Source organism: Vidua macroura, chromosome 3 (assembly GCF_024509145.1).
Source record: "Vidua macroura isolate BioBank_ID:100142 chromosome 3, ASM2450914v1, whole genome shotgun sequence".
Lineage (NCBI taxonomy): Eukaryota > Metazoa > Chordata > Aves > Passeriformes > Viduidae > Vidua > Vidua macroura.
In genome coordinates this window covers 18,977,424-18,999,944 of record NC_071573.1, presented here as the reverse complement: position 1 = coordinate 18,999,944, position 22,521 = coordinate 18,977,424, and the positions used below count along the sequence as shown (strand labels likewise).

The 22,521-nt window shown below is 35.4% G+C and overlaps 1 protein-coding gene across 1 annotated transcript in view; it reads right to left on the bottom strand.

Moving 5' to 3' along the window:
* Nucleotides 1-6,449: 6,449 nt before the first annotated feature.
* The window catches only part of DNAH8 (dynein axonemal heavy chain 8), a 119,339-nt gene continuing 103,267 nt past the window's right edge, over nucleotides 6,450-22,521 (bottom strand). Inside the window, exons 85-93 of the mRNA XM_053973710.1 lie at nucleotides 20,177-20,332; nucleotides 18,017-18,133; nucleotides 16,776-16,877; nucleotides 16,240-16,400; nucleotides 11,650-11,806; nucleotides 10,979-11,131; nucleotides 10,699-10,888; nucleotides 7,503-7,624; nucleotides 6,450-7,038 (exon numbers count right to left, since the gene is read on the bottom strand). Of these exons, the coding sequence (XP_053829685.1) occupies nucleotides 6,751-7,038; nucleotides 7,503-7,624; nucleotides 10,699-10,888; nucleotides 10,979-11,131; nucleotides 11,650-11,806; nucleotides 16,240-16,400; nucleotides 16,776-16,877; nucleotides 18,017-18,133; nucleotides 20,177-20,332 (1,446 nt within the window). The 3' untranslated portion in view covers nucleotides 6,450-6,750. The remainder of the gene's footprint in view (nucleotides 7,039-7,502; nucleotides 7,625-10,698; nucleotides 10,889-10,978; nucleotides 11,132-11,649; nucleotides 11,807-16,239; nucleotides 16,401-16,775; nucleotides 16,878-18,016; nucleotides 18,134-20,176; nucleotides 20,333-22,521) is intronic.

Sequence of the window (22,521 nt, the reverse complement as noted above, 5' to 3'; positions counted from 1 at the left end):
ACGTTGGGCTATATGTTCCTTGTTGACAACAAAGAAATTAGTGAAAATACATTTTTTTTTAAACTTAAAATTTTGTAAACTACCTAATGAACTGAAATAGTTGTATCTACTTTTGCAGTCCAGCTGATTTGTGGAATTTATTCTGTGTAATGATTGTATGGAGGGAATGATTTAGATAGTCATTACAATACAATATGTCTTATAAAGAAGAAATTGATTTAAATATTCTCCTTAAATGTTGTTGAAGAATTCAAATGACTGTGTTGATTTATAAATATGATTCAGTCATTCCTATATTTAAAAATCTTAGAATTATAGAATTAGAAATGTCAAAGCTAGTTGCAGTTTTGCAATATAATAGAAAATAACTTTTATTACAATTTGAATTTCCTAGCAAAATCCCTGACTCCTATTTAAAATTTCCATGTTAAAAACCTCTGTTCAAAAAACTTTGTTAAGAATAGCGTTTTGGACTACATGCGTTTTGGATGAACTACAGCTAGGATGAACTAATAATGGTAAGAAATTCTCAGCAAATAATTCAATTTCTCTCCTCATTTTTTTTTACAAGAAAATAGGAAGCAATGACCCACAGAACAAAGGAAGAAACGATAAGTGTTCTTATTTTGATTAAGTAAAATTGATCGCATCTCCCTCTTTTGTTGTAGTAGGTTTTTTTCCATGAGGAAATTGTTTGGAAACACCTCCATTCAATGTTTTCCCACCAAGGGAAACCTCAGTACAGAAGAGGAAGACTGCCTTGTAGATACTGTGCAATGATCTAATACTGGTCTTTTCCAAAGAGACAGAGAGAACTTCTGTCTACTCTTCTGCTAGATGCCTTGTAGGTAGGACCTGTGTCCCCTCAGTAAAATGCTTGGACAAGCATTTAGTTGCTTGTCCGCAGTATCTAATGGATTTTTGAGAAAAATGTCCTTTGAAGAGGGACAGGATGTGTCTCTTGAGAAATAAAACTTTATGCTCTAGCTTTCTTATCAAAATATTCCCTGCATGAATGAGTGAAATTGGGAACCTGTTTCTTGGATTTCCCATGTGTTATCATGGCTGTGACTGAAGAGAGAGAAGGGTACTCTTTAATTTCTCTAGATTGTAATTATACAGGTTTAATAGCTTTCATTTCCATTTACATTACAGTATTTTGACTTTTTGTGCTCAGTGAGATCACAAACTGCTCATCACAATGTCTTTGAGGCTATTGCTTATCACATCATAAACATTCCCCTAAAAAAGAGAGGGTGACCCTAACCAGCCTTCATTTCCATTGCTATCCAGCAGCCTGCTCACAGGTCACTGAAGGTACAGGGACAAAGGGCAGTTACCTGTTGAACACAGCTCTCTGAATTACTGTGTCCATAAAGCAAATGATCATTCTGTCTGAGTGGCTGTTCACAGAAATCCCACTTTGGTGATTAGTTAGAAGACTTTGAGAAATTAATATTTGGGATTTTAATCAGCTAAACTCTTGAACAAGCACTCAACTAACCTGAATATCAAGCATAAACATATAAACTCTGGTAGGAGGAACTACTGAGTAGTGAATATATGCCGGAAGCTACAGTTTAGCTGTTAAGACATCCTGCCATGATTGCTTGGGAAAATTAAGCATAAGGTGAATTGAAGGAGTGAGCCTATTTATTTTATAAGGCATCTGAAGTTGTAGATCCACAAGAAAAGTCCAGGAGTTGAGACAGGGGTGAGGGAAAAGACAAGGAGTCAGAGAGGAAATTCTTTAACTTTAGTGTGTCATTTTGTCCTAGAAATAAATAATAAAAGGTAGTGTTTTCCTAATATTCAGAAGGTGGAATCACATCTCCTTGGAGCTGAATAAGAGTTAGGTGGAAAATACTGATAACTGTATGTTAGTTAAGGTAAATGTTTGCACTAAGGATGAATTTTGGATGAGATCTCAGTATTTATGAAAAATGCTAAAATAATTTTGATAAAGACTAAATCTCATTGGAATAGTGTGAAGAGTATCTTGCTTCATTATAAAGAATACAAAAATGTAAGGCAAATTTTAAGATCAAACAGCAAGATAAGAATTTAAGTCCTAAAAAATTAACTTTTTAACTGGTGGAATGCAATCACTAATCATTTTTGACACCTGGGAACATGAAGATCATGGAAACTGGATAAGTTTGGTCTTGTATTCCTGGATATTCCTTAATTACTAGTCATCTAACTAATACCTTGGTTGAGTCATTCCTTTATTAAGTAGTCAATGCAGTAAGTCAGATACTGCTCTGATGTCCCCAATGATGTTATCAGCATAGAGTTATGTCAAATAAATTAGAAATTGTAATGGAAATAGAGAGGCATAGAAGTGAGTCAGACTGTTAGCAATACCTTACTTACCCTTGCTAATATCTGCTATATAAAAAAAACACAAGGTATTTCTGTCACAGCACACATTGCAGTTGGAACAGCCACAATACACAGAATATCACCATACAATTTTAGAAAGCTCCAACCTATACAAAGTGACACCATACCACTTCAGAAGGCTGCAAGCATCTGCCCTTCTTGTTCTTTAGCCCAGCCTTTTATACCCCTCATTGTTCATGCATTGCACCTGTGTGCCCTCTGTTCCCTTTGGTGGTTGCTCAGTGCCCCTGGGCACTCCATGGCTCATTGCTGTCAGTGCTGCTCACCTGCTTCTCACAGCTGTACCCATTGGGGATGAGGCTCGGCCACATGTACCTACATATTTCTAGTTTCAAAGTCTTTCTCTGGATTTGACCTCTATCATTTACTAAGTTAAAAATTAGTTTACCTGAATTTCTAAGAGTTAATGTATGCATGACTCCTGGTACTCTGAAGGCAGTGCTAATCACTGGAAAAGACACAGGGTTTTGGCTTTTGTAAAATTAGACTCACCTCAGGAATATCCTGCTTGTGTGATGCAGATACAGGTACCAACTCCTACAAAGTGTGGCAAAGTATTGGTCATGTATAGGAGTATAAATAATAGCAGTGGCTTCTGAAGAAATCTGAATGAGAGACTTGTCACAGGAATGCAGTTACACTCAAATTTTCAAAAATCAGCAGAAACATCAATATACTTAAAACAGCACCTTGCATGTTCCATACATTTGATTTTCAGTATTTGTGTCAACAGAAACACACTTATATACTGCTGCCAAATGTTCTTCCAGACTATAAAAAATAATGTATTAGTTTAAGTATTAAGAATAGATATGGTCAGTGAATGAGGTTACTGAATAAGAAAACAGTGGGCCATGGCATAAACTATGAATATTCTGACCAAATTTTGATTACAGCTGACCAGAATCTAGAGGCAGAAACAGATGGTGTAGATGAAGAAAATGATTTATGGAATTAACAAATCTTTCAAGTTAAAACTTAACTGAAATGTTACCTTCTTGAAACAAGCTCATTCCAGTCAGTGGTTTTGTGAGATTTAGAAACCTGGGCAGAAAACATTCTTCCTGCCATTTGCAAGTTCTTTTCCATAGTTTTTGTTAATTCTTAGCCACTGTCACATAAAACTTCATCACACAGCCAAGCTCCAGGCTTCTCATGAATCATCACCTAAGAAGAAAAAGTTCTGTAAAAAGTGAGTATCTTGAGGTACCAGCAGATCAATGGCTCCCAATTAAGGTGTCCGCTCTAAAGCAGCAGGAAAGAATAAAAGTGCCTTCCCTTGTCTCACTGGCTTGGATTACCTCTAAAAATCAAGAGTAAAAGGGCAAGGGCAGGAAAGAAAGGGAGGAAAGAAGGGACACGAAGAGAGGAAAGAAAAATGCACACACACAGTGAATGCACTCTCTAAGCAAGTTCTGGACATGTTCTTCTTTACATTATCAGACACAAACCTTCATGAGTTAGGTCTTCTCTCATAGAGACAAATTAGATGTCATATTTCAAGTACTTGTCTTTTCTTGATAATCTGTTAAATAATTGTGTTTTGCTGACATAGTGTTCCTTTCTTTGTCAGTTTAGGCACCACAATACTTTCTCACAACTTAAACAGCAGTAACTTGAATGGCAAATCAGCATTAAAATATTCGGAGAGTAACATTGTTTAGTTACTTCAAAAACAAAACCACAACAAACTGTGTTAATTTAGAAATCTGAATGATTATTACAATATTCTGGAGGTATAGAGGGTTCCTGGGGGCAAAAAGTCTTGAATTCCTATAGATTATAACAGCTGGGAGGAATGACTTGTGGTGCAAGTAATTAACTGCACCTCTTCAAATGTTTGAAGAGCTGGCTGTAAACAAATTGAGTGTAAGAATACTATCCCATGTATGACCAGGACATGAAAATACTTCATAAATATTTTTGAAGCATGCAGAGACAAAAAGAGTCTTCTGAACACATAGTAGATTGCTGCTGTCACAAAACATAGATTATTTCCATAAATTAACTGGAAAGCTCTATGAAAATTAACATTCACTGTAACCTAAAAGGAGTGAGCTGATGCATGATATTGAGGGAAGAGAATGGAACAAACCCCTAGACAGGTTCAGAGAAGATGGGAAATGGGGATTGGACTCTTGACAAACAAGAAAGATATGATCTCAAGAATCTGATGCAATATATGATATAGCTGAGATAACAATATACTATTCATCTTTATTTTTGGTATTAAAACGGATGGAGAATAAAATCATCTTCAGTGTAAGTTGTGTAACTCAGCACATTAATTAGTACTTTCCCTGCTATTTCCCCTTTGGCTTTCACTTGTAAATATGTCAGTGCATATCTTCCACCTGTGGAGGCATCTAAGGTTACACACTGTTTCTCCATTGTAATTAAGCTAAAAGGCTAGACCAGGAAAAAACATCTAGGAATGAATACATGTAGTGCTTGTGCTGGTTTTTGGATATGAACTCTTTTCCCCTCTGCCCCTGCAGTGAGTATACTGGACATGTGCAAGAACATGGGAGGGGAAAAAGCCAGGGCAACTGACCCAAACTGTCCAAAAGGATATTCCATAAACATGATGTCATGTTCAGCACCAAAGACTTCAGGAAAGAAATAGGATAAGGGACATTTGTTCTCAACGAATATGTCTTACCAAGTAACCATTATGTGTGCTAAGGCTCTTCCCAGAAAGCAGCTAAACATCTGCCTGCCAGTGGGAAGCAGAAAAAAAATTCCTTAATTCAATTTTCTTGTGTGTGCAGCTGTGCTTCACTTACTAAACTGTCTTCATCTTGGCCCCCTTGTTTTCAGCTTCTGATCTTGCAATTCTTTGCCCCAATCTGCTTGGGCAGGGCAGGGTGGGGCAAGCCACTGGGTACTTAGCTGATGGTCAACCCACTACAAGTTCTAACATCGATATTGTGATTACTTGGGGAAAAATCTTTTGCAATTGCAATGTCAGATTTTTTTTTCTTTTTCTGCAGATGTAGTTCTGTGGCCCAACTTCTAAAAATATATAGAAAACTGTGAAAGTTATCCAACACCAGCAGGTTTCTTGTATTTGAATCTAAGTAAATCTATAGAGGAGAGAGAAGAAATATTTTACTTAATTGCATTTGGAGATCTCACTTTTTTGTTACTCTGCTCATGATGTTTTGTCTGTGTATTGTTATTTCTTGTATGCCAAGGACTTTCTGTAAAAGGATATCCTGGGATGGTGACCTCCAACAGAAAGCCATAGGACTCCAGCAGGAAGAAGGACTGTTTATCATCTCAACAGATGCCCAGGACTTTGTCAAGCAGTAGCTGCACTTCGCCACAGCAGATGCATTTGAACACTCTTGAATAGCAAAAGGAAAAACAGTCCAGTCATGGGGTGTAAGGGAAAAACTGTGTTGCCAAATAAAGGTATCTGAAGCAAGAAGATTTTTGGAGATTATTAAAGAGATAGTGTAGACTGCATAACTTGTTTAATATTGCATAAATATAATTAGTTTAATACTAATTATGTCTGGAAAACTCACGGTTAGGATATTCTTGAGTATCATCACAGAATAATGCTGTGAGGGTCATTTCAAGGATTGCAACCCACACTTTAGAGCTACAGGGAAATGCAGAAAAAATAATTATACTTGTAAATAATCTGGTTCTCTAATTTAAAAAAAAAATCCACATTTAGTAGTTGAAACTGTTCTACTTCTGTTCCCACACAGCTAAACTCGACAGAAAACATACTGGCCTCCATCAGATATTCCAGACACAAACATTCCTAGTGTAGTTTTGGTTAATCTAGATAGTTTAACAAGAACAAGTGAGTTCTGAAAAAGCCCAAGCAAAAAATATGGATCAAATATATTTTTCTGTCATATAGTTTCCTGCAGACTAACAGAAAATAAGGTGTGTATCATGCAGAATCTAGGAATTTAAATTTGCATCTAGGATATTTTAAATTTTGTTGTCATCATACGTCACTGAAACACAAGCTAAAAGTTCTACATGTGAAAGAATGTAAAAAAGCAAAGTTTTTCTTTTTTTAAGGTTTAATAACATTTTATTTGACATTATTAAAGCAAATATCCATTTAAAGTAATATAATGCATACTTCAAAGGCTACAAGCAATGAACTTATTTGGAAAGGTTTACTTTAAAACTATCAACAAACAGCCAAGGCGAAGTGAATTTGCTGAAAGCAGAGAAAAAAAATCAGTAAGCCAAGACTGAAATGCAATTTCTAGTATAATGACAAGTAGCCACCAAATAAAGAGCAGTAGAAGAATTACACATTTAATTTGTTACAGGTGCCACATACTCTTCTGCCGTAGTGGAAAAAACAGCTTACTTGATGTCACAGAGAAGAGCCACTCCTCTCAGAATCCAGTGGTCTGGAGACTTTGCTGTCTTTAAAAATACCTCTGTAATAAAGTTCAAATCTGTCCTCTTGGGCTTCTTGTAAAGAGGGCAAACATAGAGCTTGGGATCCCTAGGTCTGGTTGAATCAACAGCAAACATATGGAGCACAGGCAGCTGGACAAATAGAATCTTTGGTGAAGACTCCACAAGTATGCTTCTTCGTTTGTCCCAGCCTGCGCCTTCCAAGTAGAGCCCATAGATATAAACTCCTTCCTGTGTGAAGAGTAAGCAGATACATCACAATGTATAAAGCATAATAATTTTCTTGAAACCATTAAAAAAGGTGTATATTTTATAGTAAAAAATATCTGACATTGAATCTCTTCAAACAATTTCATTTTAAACTAAAATATAATCCTTTTTCGGAAGATAATGCTACTGAAATGGAGGGCAACAAAAGTTTTTTAATAAAGTCTATATACTACAAAGTTTCATGTAAAGTTTACTATAAATTCCAAAAATTAACAGGTGGTACAATGAGACAGTTCTTTTAACTAAATATTTTTCTAACTTAATTAAAATCTTCTTACTTAGTATTTGGTTTCTATGCTGAGCAAAAACGTTAAGGTGAAGACAGTAGTAACTTTTTCCTCTATTAATCCAAAATGACTCAATGATGCATAATATAAACTAAGTATCAAAATTAATACTGAAACATCTTTGCATGTCATACATACAGAAGGAGATGATGTGATTTCATCTTTGGTTAGCTTTAGCACGTCATTATGTACTGCAACTTTATCTAAAGCCCAGTCTTTATGTGCTCGAGTTGCTTCTTGCTTCATTGCTGTCAGGAATCCTTGAGAAATTAAGCCAGACATTTAGTATTTATCTCACATTATAAAATAAAATCTTGCTCAGTTATTAGTATGGTTCTGCACTGAACTTACAGACAGATAATCAGAGTTGTATTGAAAAGGAGCATCCTGACTAATGATAGCAAACTTTGCTTTGGGACCAAAATAGGAACAAGTGACAAAAGTGGCATAGTGTGCACTACACCAAGAAAAATATTTTTAAATGGCATGTACTTTTTTCTTCTATTAAATTACTCTATTAAGAAATATTTGGTCAGGACACTGACTTGCAAATTATCATAAGGCAATCAACTACAGGATCCATGATAAAGGCATCTTTCAAGAAATAATTTCAAGGCAAGCATGTTATCCATTGTGTGAGTTGATGTTTATGTAAAGGAAACTTAGCTAAAAGGTGGGGGTGTTTTAAATGAAAAAAAAATAGAATGAATTTCATTGATGGAAAACAGAAAATATGTGTCTGAATATGATAATAAAATAACTATGTGAGTGTGGGGAATCTAGTCTATGCAGTGCCTATGAAGAATGAGAAATGTATGTTTTGTTAGGGGAAAAAAGATTGTCAGATAGAAATTAAGGTAGAGGATGACATGACAGCAGCAAGTTAGGTGATTTTTTGAGTATTGTTTTGAACAGACTTTACAGAAATTTGTAAAAAGAAAGGTTTGAGATGCAAACAGCTGAATAGTTTAAGCACAGATGACTGAGCAGCAAAGAGGTTTGAATGTGTTATAAAGGAAAAAGCTACGAAACCAGAAACACTAGTACCAAATACCTGGTTGTTTCTCTGTGCATCAGAAGATAACAATGAAGAAATCAAAAACTTGATATCTGTTATTTTAAGCTACAAGATGAAGAACTGCTTGGAATTGGGAGTCATAGAGATCAAGATGAAGAAAGAGAAGTTAACAGAGAACCGCAAACTTAATAATGAATTTCCTAGTGAGCAGTATTACAATTATAGTCTGATATTACAAATATATTCACCTCACCCCTACCCACAGCACACATTTTGCACTTAGCAAACTTCTCTCTAGCTGAAGGACTACTTTTGGGTTTTTTTAACACAGAGGCTGAAGCAATAATAAGCTCAAGACCATCTGTATCTCAAGTTTGTTGCCTATTAGGCTAAATGTTTTAGTTTGTCAAAAGAATGTGGTCCATTATCTTCTTTTATACCACTGTGAGTGATGCTTTTGAATCATCAGAAATCAGTATGCTTATTAGCTGTGCCACTTAGTATACAAATGATGTTTTGACTGGCATCCCAATACCATCTTTTAATAATAAATCGAATGTACTCCAGGCACCTCAATTGTTTCTGAAAGTGACTCTAAAATAGAATTTGGAATAGTACTTTTTACAGTTCTGGCAGTAGGAAGGCCAGTAAGAACAGAAGCATCACAAAGCAAAGGTAACTCATATAACATTCAAGAATTTCAGAGGTTAATTCTAATTAAAACAAAAATAAAAACACAAAAAAATCTGCATAGCTGTCACACAGAATTTTCTTGTGAGAATTTTGTATGTCTAGTTGTATAGGCTGAAGGAGATTCTCCTAGGAACACACGCCTCATAAGGTAATGGGGTTTTTCACTCATGCAGATGGTTAAAATTTGTTTTTCTTCCTCCTTCCTCTAAATGGGAAAAATATCAATCTATAACAGATAATGATAGATAATGTTTACTTGTAATTCACAGCATATCTTTGATGGATTTGAAGAAACTGTTCATTAAATAACCTCTGAAATGGATACATCATAAAACCATATTTTGATTATTCTTTGTGAAAGACAAAGAACTGCTATAAATTCTGGTACTATTCTCTTCATAGAATCATAGAACAGCCCACATTGGAAGAGGCATGGGAAGTTCATCTGGTCCAACCTTTCATGGGAAAGGGAAGACTATATGAGATTATCTAGCACCGTCCAATTTGCATCTTGAAAACCTCTAGAAATGGGGACTCTACCATGTCTCTGATGAGGTTGTTCCAGTGAGTGATTGCTCTTACTGTACTGTAAAAAGTAATTTTTTGCTACTGTAACATCTTGCTCTAGATTAAAGCTCTTCCATACTCACTTACAGTTTGGAAATGAGTTAAACAGTTTCAAACCAGAAAAAAATAGCATTTTCTTTAAAAGCTGTATCAGTATCATTAAGTATACTTTCTTTAGAAGTTGTGTAATATCATGCTACAATATGTCATCAAGATTAAGTATTTTATTTATTAACCATATGTTTTCCTTCTTGTAATACAAAAACTGTGGTTTTGGGTCAGACTAAAAGATCAGAGAACCACAGAATCACATCGAATGGTTTGAGTTGAAAGGGACGTTAAAAATCATCAAGTTCTAACTCCTCTGCCATGGGTAGGGTCACATTAAGAAAAAAAAAAGGAATATAGAATTCCACTGGACCATGTCCAATCCAACCTGGCCTTAGACATTGCCAGGAATGGGGCACACACACTTCTTTTGGCAATCTGTTCCAATGCCTTAACGCCTCTCAGTAAAAAATTCTTCATAATATCAGTTCTAAACCTACCTGCTTTCAGTTTAAATCTGTCCTCTCTTGTCCTACAACTAAATGCAGTTGTGAAAACCTCTCCAGCTCTCTTGTAGCCCCCTCTAGGTACTGGAAGATGTTATAAAGGTCACCCCCAGAGCCTTTTCCCGCAGGCTGAACGGCTCCAACTCTCTCTTCCTGCCTTCATAAGAGAGGTGCTCCAGCCCTCTGATTGTCTTCATGGCCCTTTGTTTCACTCGCTCCAGCAGGTTCACGTCCTTTCTGTGAGGACCCCAGAGCTGGATGCAGCACTCCAGGTAGTGCTCTCACCAGAGCAGAGCAGAGCAGAGCAGAGGGGCAGAATCACCTCTCTTGCCCTGCTGGCCATGCTCCATTCGATGCAGCCTAGGCTAAGGTCAGTTTTCTGGGCTGTGAGTGCACATTGAACCCATTTTTCATCCTGGCTCCTGTGACACACTCTGGCAGTATAACCATTAAATTACTACTATTCAATACATTGCTACTCAAGTCTTTTCAGTAGCCTTACCTTGTGGATTAAAGAATCCAGTTATCCAAAACACCCTTGGTCTTCCTTGAAATATCCAACTAGATAATTGAGCATTTCTCTCTAAAAGTTCAGTAAACCAGAAGCCAAGTGTGGAAGACTCCCAAGATACTCTTCTCCATACTTGAGGGATTCGAGCATCATACATGTTATCAAGCGCATCTCTTAAATTCTGAAAGAATTAAATAATATTCAAAGTAAATAAATCAATTAAATAGTTTAAAGCACAGTATTCCATATGTAGTAGAAGCACTTTACTTGCCTCACTCATAACAATTGTTCCTTCTATGGCTAGTTTCAGATCATTCAAACTGGTGCGGACAACTGTGATCACCTTCTGCATGCGGTCAATTTCTTGACGAAGAAAAATATTCATAGAGTTAAGTGCTCCCATTTTAACTAAACGAGCCTTTACCTAAATTATAAAAGCACAGAAGGAATTTAGTTAAGTCTAAATTTTTGAAATGCCATTGTAGTATGCAACATCTTAACTTCCCGTGTGTTCAGAAAAGTAAATATTAGATTGGTATATTATTCCACTAACATTTATCACCTTAAAACTGCTTCAGTTTTTACTTTTTGTCTGATACTACCCAATTACTCATGATTTTGCTAGAATAGGACTTCACCCTGAAGGCCCAGGAGACTGCTATCACAAAATGTCAAGACTGACTTTTTTCTGTCTTCCCAAGCAGCTTTGGAAATCCAAGCGTAATCTCCCCAACATATCTCCGTGGTCAATTGTTAGATGTCTTGATTTTAGATAAAAAGTCTTCATACCAATTCATGCTGGTAGCAATAAGGGTGTTGGTTCCTTACTTGAATCTGCTACTATTTATATGATCTTTTGTACAATTCAGTGTTTCTTTTTTAGAATGTGTAGTGTGAAAATTCAACAGAGAGAAGAGCAGGACAAGACTAAGGTTAGCTTGCCTCATGAGGTATGTAATCTGGAGGAAGTTTCTCTAACATGTCTTCAGCCAAACGATAAACAACAGATTCACGAGTTTCTCCAGATCCTCCGCCACTTTCTTTAGGCTGAATGTTGGTAATAGTATCCAGAACATCAGCTGATGTATTTTTCTGATATCTGAGAGGATGAGGAATATGCTATAAGTTACATAGAATGTTTTAATAGTTAATGATAACTTTGTAGAACACACAACAAACAGTGTGCCATGAAGTCAAATCAAAACTCACACAAAACTGTTTTCCTTTGCATCCTGCACCAACCATAATACACTGATCATGAAGGTTTGGTTTACCACAGTTTTAAAGAATATGAACTTCCCTCTTCCCTGTTATAAACTTGCTGTGTGTCTAATTCAGGGATAAGAACAAGGTCTGCAAGCTGAGATTGTGAGGTGGCAGAAAAACCTATGATAGTAGGGATTCTGAGGAAAAGGAAGGAAATGGCATATTCCCGATTAATGTCTTCTAAAGAGCTATTTGTTGAGAAGAAGCAATAAAAGTTTTGTAACAAGGAAGACTATTTGCCTCATTTAATTACTTCTTAAATGTGTAATGCAGAAACAGGAAAAGGTGGAGGTATAACTCTGAAAGCTGCCCCTTTAATAATTAGTAAATCCATTTTGCTTTCAGATGTTTCAGGATTAATGACAAGGGCTGCTAGATTTACAGCACTGCAGGTAAAAAACTTCTATTCCATAGTGAAGCATGGGCAGTGCTAATGTAAATTAATGTTCTGAGTCAATACAAAAATGTGAATTAAATTTGTGTGGCATTGGATAATCAAAGATGGTAGACGACATCAGTCCTTCAACCGAAGAATTATAGGAGTATTTTTGTTGGAGTGCTATCCAGTGGCATAGAGCTATGAGAGGAAATAAGAAAGAAAGCCTGAAGTACTGAACTGTCAGCAATGCCTACTTTTACCAATGGAATCCGCTACACAGGGAACATACATCAATGAGTGATGTAGGACATAGCTTATCTGATTCAAAGCATAGATTTGAATGTCAGCATTACTTTTCAACTTTCATATGACACCCATCTCCTCCTATTACTTTGTCATACATAATTATGTAAGACATGAAACAAAGGATAGAATGTGTGAACTTCTAAAGCACCTAAAGATGCTTTGGATGCAGTGTTACAATAATAGAGAAGCTAGATACTACAGTATTTCAGCAAAAAAAAAATTGTGAATGCAATTATAAAGACTATAAATCAGAAAAATAGAAGAAATACTACTAGGAATTTGCTTCTCAGAGGATATAATTTCTGCTTCTAAAAGTAGTAATAGTGGGGGCTTTCAAGGTTTTTCATAACCCTTGACTTTAGACTCAAAAATCTCAAGCTTTTTTTCAATTTATGGCCCCATTTAAAGAATGAAAGATTTATTCAAGACCACATATGAGTAGAAAAGATAAAAATTCTCTTAGACTCATGCCTCTACTGGTAATTTGGATGACATACTGGTGGTTGTAACCTTTTCTTTGTGTCTTGCTGATTTAACAAGTAGTCGTTAGAGAGATGTGAACCTTCATCTTCATACTATAAGCACCATTCTTCCAATTCTGCTGTCAGACTATTTTATGTAGAAGGTATAGGTTCCCTGATTATTACATCAATTAAATTATAATAAACTACAGAATTTTAAAAAATGGTCTTTCTAAATCTAAAAAAAAAATAGAAATTATTTTAAAAAGAACTTTGGGGAAAAGGAGAGAATGACTTTTGAGAAACAGCATCAAAGGAACAGAATCAAAGATTGGTGATATTCCTTTCTTCAATGACACAAGCTAGGAACCTTCTGAAGAGGAGAGGTTATGTGAATCTTGCATATATAACAATTACTGTTTGAACAAGACTTTTTTGTAAATAAAAATAGAAAAGACAAAAATATGTATCTTGGTCTTTACATAATTAAAAGTAATTTTTCACTGTGGAAGTGAGGTTAAACTACCAAGAAAGAATTTAATATACATACCACTGGGACATATTCAACATAAAAACCACTCTGCAACAAAATTTTTCTGGGCTTTGGAAAACCTCATTTTACTTTAGATTGCAAATAAAGTGAAGTATAGATGCAAACAATAACAATGAAAAGATGGCAGAAGTCTGTAGAGGAAGTACCATGTTCCTGAGAACAGAATCAGTTGCACATGATGGGTTGACCCTCATCACGTGTAGATATTTATGTGTAGATGTCTCCGTAACAGCTTTTTTGTCTCAATTGCCCAGTTCAGCTCATGTATTTTAGATGTCTGCTTTGTGATGAGAGAAATTGCACTTTACAAGGATCCATTTTTCTCTATTATTGTTAAGGAAGTCTAGAGTAACCAGAAAGGAAGCTACAGCAACATTAAATTAATTTCATTTATAGTGTCAGTGTTGCTTAAAGTATGTAAGATAAAGCACTCAGTACCTATTTATATATTTTTTCCCTGAAGCAGTATTGTTAAGTGAATTGTGTCATAAGAAGAAAAAAGAAAATTAATTTTCTATGGATTCTGATTTACTCCAAAAAGCATTGTTAAGAGTATTTTCTCAAGAGTTTGGATGTAACATACTATCATTATTTGATAGATGGAATATGTGCCATCAGGGATTTTCTGTACTGGAAGTGAAAACTAAGAAAAAATGTATGTGACAGAACCATTGCCTCAGCTTTTATAGAAGACAGCACTATCTATTGCAGCACAGTGTTCAAAACCTTTCATTCATCAGCTTGCAATAGCTTAACAAAAATTCAGTTACATTTAAGGCTTCAGAAGAGAACCAATTGGGAAGGGGTTTTGGCAGAAGATTGTCAGAATATTCCTTTCCTGCTCAGGTACCTGTTAACAATGTGGCTTTGCAGAGCCTATGATTCATACAGCAAATTAAAATCATTCTCAATGACTTCAGGTGTTAATCCTAAATGAAAGCATTGAAATTCATTGAAGCCTTACAATTGGAACAAACAGATTGAGCTTTTGGCTGAACTGTAAAACTGCCACAGTAAATTAGTAAGAGGTAAGATTGTTCTTGTCCTCAGTAATAGTAACATGGAGAGGTCTTGGCTCTCTCAGGGTTTCAATTCTAGCAGTTAGCCTTCTGCATACTCTGAGATGACTTGATAAGATATTATAAGGAGAATTTGAATAGAATTTTATATTGTATGGGATGCTAATCCATTTGGCAAAGACGAAATTCAGTAGCTGTGCATAGTTGCTTATAACAGACCATGATAAGACATGGAAAAAAGCATGAAGCTGTTGAACATTTTCCCCAAACTCTAAAAAAATATCTACAAGGCAAAATCTACATGAAAAAAATAGGGGCTAAAGTAACAGGAATGTGTGGAGGTATCAAGTGGAAGAAAAGCCGAGCACTGAAGAGAAACCAGAGAGCTGTTCCTACTCACTAAAGCTCCTCCAACAGTATTAGTCTCAAGTTTCCTCCTATAAATTAGCTCTCCTACAAGTCTAATTTTGGATCTACAGCATGCCTCTCTTCAAGACTTTGTTTAGTTCTCTGTTAAATCTTGGCTGGTCTTTAGTCATTTCTGAAAGGGAGGTCTTGCAAGTATCAGAGAATGACTTGAAACAGAATCTACTCTTAGATTCTTTTCTTCACAAGCATATATTAACAGAGGTATGTGCTAGTAGGAGTTGACAATAAAACTGTGTACTCTTCTTGCAGCATACTTAGAATACAGGCCTCTTGACATGACATCAGCCTCTCAACTTTGAGACTGAAAAATTGTGGGAAATTATTGTTTCAACCAAAAATATTAGATGGTGTTAAGTTTTCACAGCAGCTCTGTATTTGAATAACATTTTATTTAAAAGTAGAAAAATAGCTACATGAAGAAACAATGAATGTGGAATGTGGACATACTGCATATGAAAATGCAATATTTCATGGAAGCATTATTAAGAACTTCAGTGAAAAAAATATGACCATATTCCTATCCTTTCATAGGGCACACAATATTAGAAAGAAATAAAGGGCAAGCTGTTACACAGATTATTTGGAATGAAAGAGTGAATTTAGTCAAAGATAAAATTTTAAGTGGAGCTAGGACTTGGTGCAGTTGAAAAGCCTCTTAAATAATGGAAATGGCAAGACCAATTGCAACGTAAGTTTGTAGTTGCATACAAAAGCATGCCTGTAAACCAAACAACAGAGAATCATTTAACAAGTGTGCACAGAAAAATAAACTGCTTGAAACAGAAGGCCAATACTAGCAACTTTCTCTAGTTGAACTGTATAGAGCAACCTGTCACATGTTCATATTAAACTTTCATAATGCTTTCAATTAAAAAAAGTAAAATCATGAGGAGTAAGTAACAAGAGTTCCATCTGCTTTAAAAGGATGTGCAAAACATAGCTGATGATACTGCATTTTTAACAATGTACATACACAGGAAGTGTTCCACTTCAACAGTGAAATTCACATGAATCCTAGGTTTCCAATGCAAAATATACTTTACTTAAACATTTGATAGGAATTTGTTTCCAAATACTAAAAGAAACGTTCTCCATTTTCAATATGTTGGACCTACTTACGTAATATCAGCATTGGGATGGAGGCCAAACACCTCTGGGCTGTCCATGGCAGGAAGTAACTGGATGTATTCAAAGTACTGTTCCAGAGTTTTGCATACTGGAATTTTATACCCAGTGTAAAAGCAGAAAGCGCTGTCAAACATACTTTCATTAAACCATACCTGTGAAAAATCCATGGGGTAAAAAGAAAGAAGAAAATTATTTTGCTACTTAGAGGGCTTTCTAATCTCACTTTTACTCATGGAGGATTAGGGTTCTAGTTTCAGCTACTGCATCTAATTTTACTTTAATACAACTGTAAATCATTAAGAATTATGTCTCCTAAGTTTGACTTCCAGCTGAGTCTTTTTAAGCTTCTGCTCCTCACCAAAGAGGAACCAAAGCAAGATCCTCACTGCCAGAAAATGATGTTTTGAAAAGTTTGTTTTACTTTGAAAACTGGTGAAGTGCATGTTCAGCAGAAAGAAGGCCTTCTGATTTCTGTATTGCAGCTGCCAATAAAAATAACAAGTAACTGTATTTCCAAGGTCTCCTACCCTTGCAAAGCAATTAAGAAGACGTTTATCATAGTCATCTGTGACCCGGCCTCCATACTGTACTTCTCCAATCATGTAGCGTACTGTGTTCCACGATATCCCCTGGATGCAAGTACATGAAATACTATAATTATTATACATAACAAGAAGATTTTAATTTAAATATAATCTGAAGCTCATAATATTCTGAAATGTAAACTGAAAAATCATACAACAATAATACTTTATTTCTAATGTATTTACTGAGCTCAACTCTGTAATTTTACAGAAGAGTTGGGCTTGATTGTGCTATTATAAATACAGAATCACAAGATCATTTAGGTTGGAAAATACCTTTAAGATCATTGCATCCAGTCTTTGACCAAACACCAATTTAGACCATGGCACTAAGAGCCATGTCCAGTTGTTTCTTGAACACCTACAGGCAAAGTGAACCCATGGCCTTCCTGGGCTGTCCATTCCAATGCTTGACAACCCTTTCCACTAAGAAAATCCTCCTGATGCTCAACTTAAATCTCCCCTGGCATAGCTTGAGGCTGTGTCCTCTTGTCCTGGCACTGGTTGCTTGGGAAAAGAGGCTGATCCCCACCTGGCTACACATGCCTTTCAGGGAGGTGTAGAGAGTGACAAGAGCCTCCTTTTCTCCAGGCTAAACACTCCAGTCCCTCAGCCACTCCTCATATGCCTTGATCTCTAGAAGTAAAATCTCATAATATATAAAAAAAATATATAGAATATATATAAAATATATTTCATTATTTCTTTTTTGACCTGAAATCACTCACAGCTGCTATTGCCTCTGCTTTTACCCACCCTCCCCATGCCACCCCTTCTCCCTATTTCTCATTTTTCTCTCTTGGCTGAGCGCTGCTTCATAAGGAATGGCTATTCCCTGCTAAGCAGTAGAAGACCAAATGGTAGCTGTAGAGAAATTTGATTGGCTCTATCAAACTCGGTAAGTATTTTAGTTCCCTTTCCAAAACAGATAACATACAGACTCGTTAATTTTGGATATAGCTGTGAAAAAGAAAAACAAATTTTAATGTTCCTAACAAAAATGCATGCATGAGAGCACATAAAATACTTCAGCTTGATTTTCTTGCAAAGAACCTCAACCTTTGATCATTAGAAGTGGCACTAAATGAATAGCAATGAGTAAATTATGATAAACATGAGGAAAAAACAATTGCTGCTGACATTCAAAGCATTAAAATGTACTATATAAAGATTTTAGCATTCACCTTCCTGATGTCAATTTTTTTTAGGTGATTCTGTATAAACTGAACACTGGCTGTAAAGTCTGCAGAGTTAAATTCATAGGGAATGTTCCAACCCAAAGGTCCGAACTTGCGTCGCTCCTTAGGAATAAAATCAAAACCAAATATATTTATGAAACAACTTATAATTTTCTTTCCTTAATAAATTTCAATAATAACAATACCAGTGGAGTAAAGAATTGAACTGGAGAAGAAAGGTAGCCTAGGAAATAGCTGTATGCCTCATACATATCAATAAGACAGCTAAGTTATACCACAGGGGATAAATATTTATAGAAAAAGCAACAAAATAATTTATTAATAACTTTAATAATCAATTTATAAGTCACAGGTTTGCAATGCCTCACTTCTGTGTGGATAATGAGATTTTTATATTAAGTAATTAATTTAGCATGGTACAGTTTTCTTCTTCTTTTTACATATACTGTCAACTAATGATAGTTTCAAATTTTCAAGTTCCTATATTTATGCTCAGTTTTCCAAAACGTTCTATATTGCCATTTCTGTCTTATTGTTTCACTATGTCTTTTTTAATGTACATTTTTTTCAAAATTCATAACTTTATTTTAAGGTTACTAACATTACATTATTCAAATATATTACCACATGCCTATTTGGAAATAAAGTGATAACAGTTGTATTAACAGAAAAATAGTCAACTATGAAAGTAAAAGAATAAATATTCTGTAGCCCAAACACTTTCAACATCTAGCACTATTAGATTTCTGAAAATTATGTTAAAGCCACCTCAGTTAAATTGCTCAATGATTTTTTTCCAGAATGTAGAACAAATTAATCCACGAAGTTAAGAAGTAAATTTATGAATAGTGCTGACATTTATCAAATTAATAAATTACATCTTAAAATTATCTAAGTGATAACATATTTATCAGATTTTATATTACCAGGGCACTAATCACTGACAGTCTTTGACACCTGAAATTATATTTAGGCACCCTAGCTACAATATTTAAAAATAACTAGAATGAAAAAAAAAACCCCACCTTTTATTATTCAAAATCAAATATTGTTTATAAGCACATGAGACAGCATTAACCAATAATATCATGCATAAAAGTGTAATGATTCCCTGCAAAGTTTTTGAATTACTTCTTAAGCTATATTTATCATAATGATCTTGTCACCAAAGAATATTAAGAATTGGTCACTTTAAAGGCAGGACAATGTATATATTGCTTGTTGGTTGGCAATTCATAAATAAAATTTCTTAACAGCTGTAATAGTTTTTAAAAATGATGGGTTGAATAAGCATAGATCTTCTAGTTCCACAAAAACATTATAATCCTGAGGCAGTACACAGAACAACTTTTTCACTGTTTAAAAAGAGTAGAAGAAGGAAAATAATGCAGAATTCTTTATCTTAACAGTGACCATCAAAAAATTGTCCTCCTCTCACCTGCTGCCTACACCAAAAACACAAGATGCTCAGTAGAACCTAAGGCTTAAACAGTGTTTTGTAACTATTTTGAGATCCTTGGTGAAAAGGAGGTACATTCAGACAGCTCAGATTATTAGTATTTATTGTGATCTCAAAACTTATTTATCTTTAAAGTACAATGTATACCATTGTTCTCATACTGGAATTAATGTAGAAAACACATTGACATTTTATTTAATTTTAGCCATCTAGAAAATATCTACTCTATGTTAGGCATCAGGATTGTCTTTAAAATCAATGGAGAAAAGAGTGATATATCTCTAGAAAAATATTCACTCTTAGAGAAAGACAGCTGTGACAGAAAAGTTGGTTTTCTGTTTCAGCATATTTACCTATTTCTATTGACTGCAGAGAGAAATTTTCCCCATATACCCAATGACTAACTTTCGATCAGTTGAAGTTAGATGACAAAAAACAAATTCTAAATAACCATCATATGAGACTTGCTTAAAAGCTATTAAAAAAGAAAGAGCTAATAATGAACCTTGAAATACAGATTACAGAAATTAAAGCTTTAGTCCTGCAGCATGATGCTACAACAAATATCAGAATGTGTTTTTTCAGGAACCTTTATTAGAGTGACTCCATAATTATAACACATAATTATAACATAATTATAAATATTAACATAATTATAACACTAATTAATTACTTTTAAGGAATACCTGAACAGTAGAATGCAGGAAAGCTACAGTGTAAAGCAAAGGTTTCCACATAGGCAGATTGCTAACGTTTAACAGGTCCTGACTAATTCCAGAAAATGTTCTTTTCAGTCCAGCACGTATACCTTGTGGAGGTTCATTTGTGAACTTTATAGCAATCTGTCACAAGAAAAATATAAAGGAATTGGATTTGTTTACTGAAACAAAAATAGGAACATAGGGAAATGTCACAACTACTAGTTATAAATAAAATGTCAATAACTGAAGCTTTGTAGAAATAAAGTTGATATGTACTTAAACTGCATAAAAGGAGTACACAGAATCATGGAATAGTTTGAGTTGGAAAGGACCTTTTAAAGGCCATCTAGTCCAACCCCCCTGCAATGATTAGTGACATCTTCAAACACATCAGGTTGCTCAGAATCAAGTTCAACTTGACCTTGAATATTTCCAGGGATGGACTATCCAACACCTTTCTGGGTGCCACCTGTTCCAGTGCCTCACCACTCTCATTGTAAAAAACTTATTTCTTATATTGAATCTAAATAAAACCTTCTTCAGTTTAAAACCAGAATCCCTTGCCTTGTTGCAACACACCATACTAAAATGTCTGTCCTCATCTTTCCTATGGGCCCCTCAAGTACTGCAAGGCTGCAATAAGATCTTCCCAAACCCTTCTCTTCTGCAGTCATAATAGATTAGGCCACGAAGGACTTTGAACATAGATCTTTAATTTCTGTTGGTTAAAACCATCACTGACACTTGGTCATTGACCTAAAATTTTTCATCAATGACATAAAAGCAGTCACTATGCTTTTCAGAAAGCTTTTATATCCCTTATTCAATGATGGAAGAGAAGCATCCTATATAAATTACAAGAATAGCGTAGCATTTCTGTTCCCAGAATTTCACAGTAAATACAAAGAAATTTCACTCCTCCTCCACAAAGGATCAGATCACACAAAGATCAGATCTTTATGTTCACAGTGGCTACTCTGGACTCTGTGGCTGTCTACAGCAGCAAATTAGATTCACCAGAGAATATTCCTGAGCACTGTGGTCAGTAGATATTGAATCCACATTTGTGGTATTAAATTGCCACAGCCCCTTAGAATTCAGCCTCTTAGTTTCATGCAAACGGCCTAACGGGAAGAGTGGCTACACCATTTTAATTTTCAAACCATACCTGGAAATTATTTGGAAAAGTCCCAGTAAGCACAGGTTTTCACATCAGAGAATATTGTAACTACTAACTCTTATGGACTATTGCATTCCAGTGCTGGATAATGCTCATGGAACAAAGTTCAGACACAGACTGGGCCTACGAGAATCCCTGTAGCTCAAGACAATTACAAATGCTGGAGGAACCCAAATAAAAATAAAGGGTTTTTTCCCCCTCCAACTATAGATACTTGTCTGTCTAGCTTGGATAACATGGCAGCTTGCACAGGAAGGACACTAAAGGCCAGGCAGCCCATGGATACACTGTGTTGAGTTCCTGTTACTGTTGGACTGAATTGGAACACTTGAAAATCAATGTTTCCACATTTCAAAGGCTATTGTTCTCTTTTCTTCGGAGAAGGGGCTTTGGTTTGTCAATTATTCTTGTTCTGGAATTTCTGAACATGTTAACATTTTAACAGGTAACGTGACACTATATAGTGGGAAATCACATGTGAAATATTTGAGATAAACACAGTACAGATTCATCTGGCAACCCTCTGAGTTCTCCTTTCTCACTTTTAGCAAACTGTGTGTCTATACACCTCACTATTCATAAACCCCTTGGAGATGCAGGATGATTTCATGTTCTGTTGAGAGAACACAGGAGTCCATACACCTAGATTTCCACACACAGACCATGGTGATGGACAAGGTTGTCTCTACAGTCTTTCAAGACAGGACCTTCCTTCCCTCCTTCACATCCTGGATATGGGGTGAGGCATCTATTTTTATTTAGAGAGAATGAGAACGACTAAGGAGACTTCCACTGCTTTTTAGAGGAAAGGGAACATAGGAATGTCAACATACAGCTATTACAGTAGATATTAAGTAGCATTATGACCCAATGTGAGAGTGCTGGGAACCATCATCAGTGACTTAAGTGTACTTTGTAAGAGTTTAGGCAATTTTCCTGGTTCTGACAAAAAAGCGTATCCTTGAAATCTACAGAACAGCCATTTACAGTTCATCCAAAGAAATTTGGTAGATGATGTTCTCTAAGATGTGTTATCCATGTGTGTTCTGTTGCATTTATACTTTGTTTATTTATTATAGGGGAATCCGTAATCTTTCTCTGGAAGAACATTTGTGGGCATTAATCTGTCCACAAGGCATCTGGTGGGGCA